This window comes from Ostrea edulis, chromosome 8, assembly GCF_947568905.1.
Source record: "Ostrea edulis chromosome 8, xbOstEdul1.1, whole genome shotgun sequence".
NCBI lineage: Eukaryota > Metazoa > Mollusca > Bivalvia > Ostreida > Ostreidae > Ostrea > Ostrea edulis.
This window is the reverse complement of record NC_079171.1, coordinates 65,920,486-65,932,841: the sequence shown is the minus strand read 5'-3', so window position 1 is coordinate 65,932,841 and position 12,356 is coordinate 65,920,486. Positions and strand designations below refer to the sequence as shown.

Genomic DNA, 12,356 nt, shown 5'->3' with positions numbered 1-12,356 from the left:
CTACATAGCAGTGAATATATCCATGAGGCAGGGAAAAAACCCATCGAAAATTGGCGGCAGTCTTGCTAGATCTAACAACCGGTTTCTAAAATATTTTTTCGCAAAGTCTAGGAATCCAGCATAAGTACGATAACTCATATTTTTTTTTTCAATTTTCTGGGATATTCAATGTATTTGAATATGGAGTATGTCTGTGTAAAATCCTATGTTGGATTTCAAGTAGCATTACTAATGTGGAATTTGATTGATTCATTGATTGAATAATGTTTAATGTCCCTCTCGACATTATCTCACTCATATTGTACTGTATTAGTTTTACATTACTACAGTTGTGTTTTCACCATCCACGTCTCATAGCTGTGTATCAATATCCCGTTTCACCTGCATATGGTGTGCATGTCCTTTAATTGATCCGAAAATGAGAGCATGTTGTGCGTATGATCAGTTTCTAAATTGAGGTAAGCTACTAACAATGAAGTTAACTTGTTACTTGATGTTTCAATAGTTTTGTTTAAATTCAGCGTTTCATAGTCGCACTATGGTTTAATTAGTAAACACAAGTACACACTGAAGGTTGTCAAATGATATTTGTTATATGTGAATTGTTCGGTAATCTCTGTATACTGAATTCATTTCTACACATTCTGCCTTTAATCTGAACAAGATGTATAGTTTAAGGCGGGTACAACCTGTGACAGGGTAATTCATCTCCCATTTAGACACCAGGCTTTATCTCCGGCGTGTACGTGTCTACCCTTCATTTATTTTCTTAAGTTGACCACTGTTCGTTATATTCATTTTTTCGTATTCAAACTGACTGTAAATATTGTAAGGTGAGCTCAGAGTCCCTGTAACAAAGTATCTATACAACTTTTAAAGATGTATTAAAATTGAAGATTTATTAGATTTAGTGATTTACTGAGTATTTCCTTGTTCCATTGAACGCCCGGTTCTTGATGTTCTGGGGTAATGCAATCTGAAATGTCAAGAAAAAATCAACTGTGAGCAGTAAGCGCCTGTCTCTATGCTAACTCAAGTTTCATGAAATTACATTCAACTGTGTCAACTGAAATTGTTCTTTTTTAAAAAGTTTACACCATATGACATTGATCTATATATAAAAGAAAAGTATGTATTTGTGACAGAATAACACATCAAGTAAAATATTGAAAGACGCATGTTTTACATTTACTGCAAAATGGTGTCATCAATGGGAACATTAGTGCACTGCAACATATGAATTGCTTAAACTGAAAAAATAAATTCGGGCTTTGAAATGTTTTAAAGACCATGATTATTTGGTAAAACTTACCATCTTTATTGCCGTCAAATATTGAGATGGAGCCTGCAAATAATTCAATAAAGTATATACAATATAACCCAATCGACCTTCCTTTTTATGCCACATTATGTCAGATATAATAGTGACAGTTACAAAATAATAATGGTAGCGATTTCAAGCGGAAGTGCATTCAATTTATGTGAGAATTCACCCCCGCGAGCAAAAAAAATAAAAATGGTTTGTCGACAATCAAGGTCTAATAATACGGATCAGGGGAGTCAAGAACCGAATCTTAAATGTACTTTCTACTGTCAATACATAGTGAAATACTTACGTGAAAGAAACCAACACATGTTAAAATCAACGTGATATAAATACTGATGTCATAGTGGGAAGCCCCTGTACACATGGAAAGGGATACATTGACTACAGGAATACATTTATATTGGAAACATACAAGCTAAGGTACCTTACAATCATGCATGTCTTAATATTAATCTAGATTATTACACAAACGTAAATTTACATACACATCCATGGTGTATAGGTGCCCCTTTGAAGAAGCTGCTCGTGTTTACGAACTATTTTCTTCTTGTCCCGAATTCCACATGTACGTCCATTTTGCAGATTTCTTTTTGTTATTGCGTCATTTATAGTTGTTCTAATCCAGCTGAAATCGTAAAGGTTTTAATACAGAAAATTTGATGCCAACGGTAAAAGTTGTTTGTGAAAGATACAGAGATGAAAGGTGAAGATAACGAACAGTGATCAATCTCATAACTCCTACAAGCAATACAAAATAGATAGTTGGGCAAACACGGACCCCTGGACACATCAGAGGTGGGACCAGGTGCCTAGGAGGAGTAAGCATCCCCTGTTGACCGGTCACACCCGCCGTGAGACCCATATCCTGATCAGGTAAACGGAGTTATCCGCAGTCAAATCAGTGTGCCAAGAACGGCTTAACAATCGGTATGAAACACGTCAGACAGCATTTGACCCAATGCGAGGTTGTATTGACGAACTAGATCGTTATAACGACCATAGAATTTGCGAAATGCTGACTTCAATCGAGACTGTTGAAATCCCTGTACCATCAACTTCTTTGTCAGTAGCTTACCTCGATTTAAAAACTGACTATACCCAGAACAAGCTCTTGCATATCGAATCAGTTGAGATATATAAACACCATATGCATGTGATAATGGAATATTGCTACATAAATGTGGGAAGTTGACGATGGATAAGCTGAAATCATCTCGTTTGTCATACAGTTGAGATGTCAGTTTGCCGTTAATGTCTACTTTCAATAAAATATCTAAGTATGAAGCAGAAGTGGACGACTATGTGGTGTCCTTTATTTCGAGCTCATAGGGATATATCAAATATCAGAAATTAATTCCCAATTGATAATGAGTCCCCATAATAAGATGTTTTTCACGAATCACATTGTTTCTGTATCTACTTCTGTTTCCTATGAATTTGTTGTCGATGCTCATGTTAATTCAGTTTATAAATATTAATAGCCTACTTCAAATAGTTTCCGTAATATAGTTAACCACATCGTGCGTCTATCCTCATAACGTTTGTCTTACTTGCAGTAGGATCCACAACTTCTTTCGTTCTTCAGTTCAGATATATCCAATTCATCGATAGACGCACATGAGGAAGAATTCGCTGCAAACAAAACAAAATCAGTGTATCTTATGCGTTTTCATCTGATGCAAATTTAATGCTCGGAATTTTCAAAAAAAAAATATTTTCATTTGAAAATTGATTGAAAGCAGTGTCTGTGCATTGTTAATGTCTTAAAGTATGTATTTCTGGTTCGTATTTACGTTTCCCTCTAAATGTATTTTGTTTAATGTCCTAATTGAGAGTTTTTGCACTATATTGAATCATCAACACATCCAAGTTGCTGTAAAATGCTGTAAAATTTGACCTATGTACGTCGTAACAGTGATTTTATTTCCATTGAACCTGTTTAAGGTCATATCTAAAAGAACAGAGATAGTCAGTATTAGTGTGACATGCTTATCAAAGAGCAACCATCACCTACATCAGATTGTTAGGTTTAGATCGACTCGACAATTTGACCTTGATTTCCTAATTGAAATACAAAAGCCCTCATCACAAGGCTAGTGTGAATTGTTTTATTGTTAATAACAATACAAGTATTGATTGTACGATTAGTTAATTGTAAGAACTGGTAGGATTTGAACAATCTAAATACGATTGTTAATACTACCGCCGTTATGGTGTAGAAGCAAAATGACACCCTGATTACAATTTATCATATTTCTGAATGATACTACATAACATACCTGTCACATTTACCCCACACGAAGGCACTATGCACCGATCCCAGACCACTTTTCTGTTCGTTGTCAAGCACCACGGTTCGTCAGAATCAAAATCTCTGCAATAATTCTCACGAGCCCCGGGGTAGGATCCGTAGCTGTGTCTGTGTGGATACTGTTTGTCCCACGTCTGGCACTCAAACCCTCGCTCTGTCACGTTTTGTGTTCCAAGATAACTAACTTCAGGGATTTTACAATCTGAAATTTACAGCAAAACCGATTCTTAGGATTCTTTACAACATCCAAGAATATCGTTATATGAATATTTTCTAAGATATTGGTGTTTCTCTCTTCCTCCATATCACATATTTACCTGCTGTTTAATATCAATGTGCGATGTCAATGTGAACATACACATATTTACCTGCTGTTTAATATCAATGTGATATGTCAATGTGAACTTACACATATTTACCTGCTGTTTAATATCAATGTGCGATGTCAATGTGAACATATAATTGGTATCTGTGTGGTGCCTGTCTGATTTTATCGTTACTAATTGTTTATCAGTATGTAAACATTTACATATATAAGTATCGTAGCATATTAATATTATAAATATAAACTTTGCGTTTTTATCGTTTTAGTTTATATAAACATGTATGTTAAAGTATAGATGCAGCTATACATCAAATCCAGGTATATTATAAGTATATGTATATGCAAATATACATAAAATTCATGTATGTTATTATGCATATGTATTTTGTAAACTTCTCTTTTTATGACAAACATTTAGATGTAATGTCGCAGTTTGTATGCATGCAGGCCTGCTACATACTATTATATTTAATATATGTAAGCTTGTTGGATGTATGCGATTTGTGATTTTGCATCTATTCTGTATTTTCATTAATTAATGAAATCTATATGTTTTGTAATTAAGTATACCACTTCTTATGGTTAATATTTTATCTGTCATACAATTTTAACATAAGTACTAACTCACCACTTATTACATTATGCATCTTCAGTTTTATACACATAATACATACTATCGAATAAGAATTATGGAGCCACGTCGTGTAATAAGCTGGATCTAGCTACAGAAACATGGTACAGGGTATGAGGTTTAGCACCTGATGACGACCTCAAAATTCTTGCCTAATGACGATCTCAAAATTGTTGTAGGGCAAAATTTATAATTAATAACTAATAACTAGTAGCACTCTATTATCAAAATTTTCTTTGGCGACCCTACCCTAATTTTTTTCTGTATATATTTTAGTTATTTCACATGTATATACATACCTACATTCCTATTACTATTACCTGTTACTAATATTACTAATTATGTAATAATTATGGTATATTGATTTCGGTGTATCTTGATTTATTTGGACGAAGGACGGAGACTCGTGCGATTACTAATTATTACATTCTGTAATTTATTATAAATAAAAAATATTTTAATTATTTAATTTTAATTTACTTATCATATTTTTTTAAATTCTAATTTATTGAATAAAGTAAATAAAAATTATTATTAATTTATTATATAAATAAAAAATATAATTAATTTTTTGCTCATTATTTAGTTTTGTAAAATATAAGTTACTTCTTTATTTCATTATGATTTATGACATACGACCACATGTATATTTATTTATTTTCAAAACCATGGGACAGTCCATACGTCCCATACGGAGCATATGTATGTTACTACAACACACTTCAACTTCACTATGTTGGTGCATTTGGGAGGTGTTGGAGGGTGAGGCTGGATCGCAATGAGATGGATAGTATTATGGCAGATAATACAGTCACCAATCGGTTAACGATATATAGTTAACCAATCCTATGAATATCAAATAAACAAAGCATTACTTCCAAGGTGGTCCATCGAATAGTGACAGTTACTCTACACTCTTGACAGTACTTTTAAACGAGTTGAGTTACTGTAATTTATACATATAATTTACATCTTAAAATTATTATTGAATTAGATAATAAAACTTGTTTTCCAATCTAAATATCATTATGTTAAATTACTTTACTATTAAATTTTAATTATTCACATGTCCTTATAATTCCATTGATAATTTATGCTTATTCAGTATTCAATGCATTCATTAACGTAACCTTCTGTTTTGCTTCTTATTGATTATATCGTAGTTAACCAATCCTACGAATATCAAACAAACAATGTGAACATACACATATTTACCTGCTGTTTAATATCAATGTGCGATGTCAATGTGAACATATAATTGATATCTGTGTGGTGACTGTCTGATTTTATTGTTACTAATTGTGTGATGTCATTGTACATACACCATTAATACATATACGTTATTCGTTTGGTTTAATTGTTATTCACTGTGTGAGGTCCTCGTTCTTTTACAATAATTTACATTGTGCCGTCACAGTGCCCGTAAATACACTTACTAGTTTGTGTCATTTTAAGTCTAACGTTATTTATTATGTAGATTAAGTGTGAATTTATAGCCATTTCTTTGGAAATTCAGGGACATTGATTTCTTTTCTCTTCGTTTGCTTACCTGCCTGTCTGTCTGTCTGTTTGTTTGTGTGCTTGTATGCGCACGTTTTAAACTTGATCGAATCTTTACTTTTTGTACTCAGAATTTATTCATGATTTATTCAATTGAAATTGATATGCCTTTTGATATCACTACACCACAAGTCAGTCATTGCATAAAACAGATACATAATCATGTCAGCTAACAAAATATATTTAAAAACGTTTAATGCGAGTAACGAAAATAAATAATGACCTTTACTCACTTGATATGCGACAACATTTCATGAAATCAAATTTGAGAGTTTAAAAGGACGTGTTAGAAATGATGCCTGTTCCTAAAAATTCCAAAAAATTTCCAAGGTCATGTCTTAGCATTTAAAATAGAACTAAAATAAGTTGAAATTTAGGATCAAATTTCTAAATCATTGTCCAAAATATTTAGTTCCAAGTAAATTAATTAACCTTTTTTTTCTTAATCACGGTTCTGTTTTGAAAAAAAAAAATATCAATCAAATTAAAAAAAAAGTATTTAAATTGCTATTTCAATTATTTCCAAATCTCAACTATTTGCATCATCAATTATAAACTGAAATACACGCATCTGGGCATATAAATAGGAATTACTTCGTATGAAACAAGAACTGTAGTATGATGCAGATTTAGAACGTTTTGATTAATCAATCCTTCTGCCAAAAATATAGTTCCTCTCCTACAATTTCAAAAATTAAATGAAGACAAAATGCTTTGACTTGATGAGGTACAGCTATAGATGCGTGGTATGTTTGCACCAGTGAGGCTTAGTTGTAGCATTATGCGGAGTTGTGCTCGGAGGTTCTGGAATTAATATCCTTAAGTAGGGGATTTTAACATTATGAGTTTGACCTTGGAAAGTGATATACTTTAAACAAAAAAGAAGACTTTGGTCGCATGGGTGGGGCATGCCTTTTCCCATAGGCATATTTCCCGTGACAATGCCTTTCATAACATATCTTTTTTTACCGTACGTCCTTATATTTTGACATGATGAAATATATTTACCAAAGCCATCACGTTGGGTTGCATAAGTGCTATGCATTTTATATATCATATATACAATCATTATAAGAGGGCCCATCATTTAGTATATAAATTGTTTTACAGCCATTTTGGACATCTTTGTTTCACAAATACATATTTTACTCGCATGCAATGCTTGTCAATGGTGTGATTTAATAGGTACTGAATGCGTAATGCAGGCGTGAGTATACCGTTACTTAATTATTGGTTTTTATGATGTATTATTGATGTGTGTTATCAACATGGTTTTATCTTTATTTAATCCGTGGTGTGATATCTCATTACTCTGTGGTATCTCATTACTGTGATATCTCATTACTCTTTGATATCTTATTACTCTGTGATATTTTATTACTCTGTGCTATCTTATTACTCTGTGATATCTCATTACTCTGTGATATATCATTACTCTGTGATATCTCATTACTCTGTGATATCTCATTACTCTGTGATATCTCATTAATCCAGTTTGGGTCTATTGCTATTGTTTGTGAAATTCATCAAATGTACGCCTTTAATATAAGGTGAAGATAACGAACAGTGATATGATTATACGTCAGTTACCTTAACTTTAGTGTCCGTGTGTTTCATATATTGACTGATTCAATGTAACCTTAACTTTAGTGTCCGTGTGCTTCACATTTTGACTGATTCAATGTAACCTTAACTTTAGTGTCCGTGTGCTTCACATTTTAACTAGACGGATAGCCTTGTCTTTACTGTTTGTATTTCATATAGAGACTTCAAGTGATGCCGGGTAACCTTGGCTTTACTGCCGTGTTTCACACTGTTTGCCTGCTGGTGATGACGTATCACATTGACTGCACTGTTTTTTCCTCACATCGAATTTGTATTATAACGTGTTAACTTAACATTTTTGTAGGGCGTTTCTGGTATGTACAAGGGTCCGTGTTTACCATATACTTATATTTGTATTTTGTTTTAGAGTTATGACACCCAACACAGTTCGTTATCTTCGCCTGTTCATGCTGTCAGTAGCTGATATTGCGGTGTTGACGGGAAACCTCACTTATGCTGTGGTATAACATGTTGAAGTACTTACCGACAAGATAAGTAACTGGGAGACTTCTATTGTCGTCCAAATACGGGGAAGCGTTCATTGGTGCATTTTCTAAACAAAAAGAAAAAAGAAAACAAATTAAGAAAATATTATAATCGTGTTCTGTGTTTGATTGATTAAGATTCATTTAACAAACGAGTAAACCTTTCAAAGTCATGACATTTTGTATAAATTACATTATATAGTGAATCTAATGATGTACTAACCGCTCTGTCTTGTATGTGATGTGTTGCTGCCTATTTGGCATGTCGAAACAAAGTAAAAAGCACCATTGATGAAAACAAGTATATTTTATATTGATTAAAACATTGTGAAGAGAAATTAAGGTTGTGGAATAAAATGTTAGATTAAAAAAAACTGATAACTATGTCTCACAGTTGTACTGTTCAATTCCGATATGCTGGAGCTCTCTCTGTAGTCGTCTGACAACAAAGGTCTTGTCATATTCTGTGATTGTTTCATCAGTGACCTCCATCAATTTTGACAACTTGCAGTTTGCAAACACGGACATTGACCTAGGTTTCAAAACATTTTCAAATAACATGAATATGTCGTAGCTTTTTTCATATTTCCAGAAATATATGGCATTACATTCAACACTTATAGTTACTATATAAGTACAATATTCTCGAGAGGTATTTTAAGCAATATGTCTGTTAGTCCACGGGGGTCCCTACAGTCCAATACCTAAGTCTCCGTTAATAGCTTGAAAATACGGATGCATATTTAATTGCTGGGATAAAATTTAGAAATTAATTCCAAAATTAAAGATTATCTCCCTCATCCATAGCTCTGATCCTAGAATGAATCTGGCACCAGTCTTTGGTACTCTGAAGAGACATTATTTGTCGAAATGCCCATCTGGTGAATTAAAATAGGTACCGTATCAGTTTTACATATACAATATTTTCATGTGGTCAATCCATATTTCAAACTCAGTAATGTACATCTACGGACAACGGTGTGGAACGTCCATGTGTTACTTTCTTTTAAAAATATATGTGTGGATTGTAACGAATAAGATAAGCTACATTTCGTTGATATCATTCAACGAAGCACATATTACTTCATGTGTGTTGTTTTAAATGCTGCCCCCTGTTGTTTACGTCCTATGTATTCATGTCTCACCTATATAAAGATACGTCACTCGGCGTAGTTTAAGTGTCATCAATTTATAAACAACAGAACATTCACACTTAGAATAGTAGCATTGGAAGTTTACCGATCTTGATCAGTGAAAGTTTACCGATGTTGATACAGTGGAAGTTTACCGATGTTGATACAGTGAAAGTTTACCGATGTTGATATAGTGAAAGTTTACCGATGTTGCTACAGTGAAAGTTTACTAATGTTGATACAGTGGAAGTTTACCGATGTTGATACAGTGAAAGTTTACCGATGTTGATACAGTGAAAGTTTACCGATGTTGATACAGTGAAAGTTTACCGATGTTGCTACAGTGAAAGTTTACCGATGTTGCTACAGTGAAAGTTTACCGATGTTGATACAGTGAAAGTTTACCGATGTTGATACAGTGAAAGTTTACCGATGTTGATACAATGAAAGTTTACCGATGTTGCTACAGTGAAAGTTTACCGATGTTGCTTCAGTGAAAGTTTACCGATGTTTATACAGTGAAAGTTTACCGATGTTGATACAGTGAAAGTTTACCGATGTTGATACAGTGAAAGTTTACCGATGTTGATACAGTATGAGTTGTTAGAAGTCACATCATGTCCAATACTCTCAATTCTAATTCTCAGTGCATGCAAACAATTTTCGTAAAAATATCGCGAAAGTCAATATTTAAATGTTAGCCACTAAAACAATGTGTGTTTTAGTAATTTAACACAGTAAACGCATATGTTGGACCGTATGCTATGTCTGTCTAAAGAAAAATACTTGTTGAATTATATATGTTTCATCAGAAATGTTATACCTGCAGAACTGTTCCTTTGTTTCAGACAAGAATATGTTTTTCAGATATTTCAGACAATATTGTCCCTTTTGTATTCTTCTCGTCAATAATTCACGCTGATTGTTCTCAAGAAGGTAGCCTAAAATAAATAAAACATTTAATGAGCTGCAAGGTAAATCACTTTCAACCATTAAATAGGAAAATAAAAACTCACATTTCTCAAACATTTCTTTGGAGTCGTCTGTGTGCAATGTCAGAGCTCTGGTCATGGTTCTGTAGTCTGGGCATTGTATGTTCTTGAGCTGTATTGTCTTCACAAGGCTTTGTGCTAGTCTGTTAGGAAGTAGTATATGTTTCACTTTGATTCACGTATTACAGTGACATTATCAGACCAAAATACTTAGAATATATAATTCTATATACACGTAAGCAACTATCCACGGCACCCCTACCATGATATCGAAGACATATCATGATTTACGTCATCGATATTACATCCATGATAATGTATTACCATACATGACGTAAGGGTCACAGTATATACGGCAAATTAAAAGGTATATTATGGATGTCTACTACTGCTAGTCACGAGACCAAACCACCTGTGTGTCCCTAATTCCCTGTGCGCATTTTTGTTGATTTTATATTCTTTATGGGATTGATGATATTGATCGTTATTCGTTTTATTTACCCTTTAATCCAACAATTCGTTATATTTTATTTTTCACTGATCACTGCTCGGTATCATACATTTTCCATACATAACTTTCTTACCCACAGTGAAGCAGCGATGATGGCAACAATGAGCTTAAATCTCTGTACATACACTGTAGCCTTTTGTGCAAGGGCAAGAATTGGTACCTCTTTTGTAGGAACTCATCATTTACACAGAGATTGTCACCTACAAGGATATATGGTATTTTCATGTTAGATAATTGTATTACAAGTGTGCTGTCACTGCTCTGTGTATTTACTGTCATAACGATGGTGATACTATTGGACACGTTCGACGCATCATTGCTGTGACAATATGTATTGTAATGAAATAATGGTTGATTGATTGCTTTTCACATCCCGTTTAGACGTGTTCACTGATTTGGAGACCCTGACCATCTGTAGATGAAGCACCACAAATCAAGACCTGTGATTAGCACTCGCAGTAATAACTCGGATATTTATATAATGTGCCAAAACCTACCACGACACCGGACACCGTATGCGAAAGAACCGTGACTCCCATATCTAATTATTGATAAATTGTCGAAGGAGGAAACACTCTATATGTCATCGTCTTAGGTTTGACCACGAATGGTTATGGGCAGTGCTCGAAGGCACGACCTGTTTGTTACGAAACGAATTATCTACAACTGAACTATCGAGACCGATCTGAAATAATAGCAATGCTGATGATGATAATACTAATTGTAATACAAATTATAATATAGGATACATTATTTAAAGAGCAACGGCTATTTTGAACGTCAATTACTTCCATTCTAACTGACGTTTAAAAACGAATTCATTGTCGTTACATTCCTACGTTTCCATCTTTAATCCAATTGACATGTTGTAATTGATTTAATGAAACTTACTGCAAATAGGAACACCACACGAGGTCCAATCCGACTGCTTCCTGGGAACACATACAGGCTCGTCTGTGTAAAGGTTTATGCAATAGTTTTTCTCTGTTTTTACCATTTCACCATACTCTGCCTCATCTGATGTTTCCCTTTCCCATTCCTTGCACACATTTCCGTCGTTTGTCTCGTTCCGGTTTCCTTTGTAAATCTTCCCAGGAATTCGACAATCTGTACATCGCATACGATAGTACTTCATTTCACACTTCTATTATCAGTTATTCATAATTAAATTCAACATTAGTGATCAATTTCAACATATCTTGCAAAAGAAGATACATTTTTTATCCGATTACAAAATTGCAATTTCTTCTTTTTTTAATTGAAAGAATCTCAGAACTCCTACACAAAATACAAAATTTAGTGATAGGCAAAGACGAACCTCTGTGCATATCGGAATTGGGATCCCATGTCTATAAGGAGTAAGGAATTACTGTAGATAATTTATTCATTTCACGATGAGGAATTAATATATAACTTTTATTAGATTGTTTGTGTTGTTTTTGCAGAGTGGTGTTAGTTCTGAGGAGAAACCGAGGA

The 12,356-nt window shown here is 33.6% G+C and overlaps 1 protein-coding gene across 1 annotated transcript; it reads right to left on the bottom strand.

The window, feature by feature from the left end:
* Positions 1–591: 591 nt before the first annotated feature.
* Positions 592–8,301, bottom strand: LOC125648644 (uncharacterized). The gene is made up of 7 exons (XM_056147762.1): positions 8,244–8,301; positions 3,607–3,840; positions 2,878–2,959; positions 1,813–1,952; positions 1,313–1,345; positions 920–976; positions 592–689 (listed from the first exon to the last, which is right to left on the bottom strand). The coding sequence occupies exons 1-7, from the start codon at positions 8,299–8,301 to the stop codon at positions 592–594; spliced, it is 702 nt and encodes a 233-aa protein (XP_056003737.1).
* Between the last annotated feature and the right edge of the window lie 4,055 nt (positions 8,302–12,356).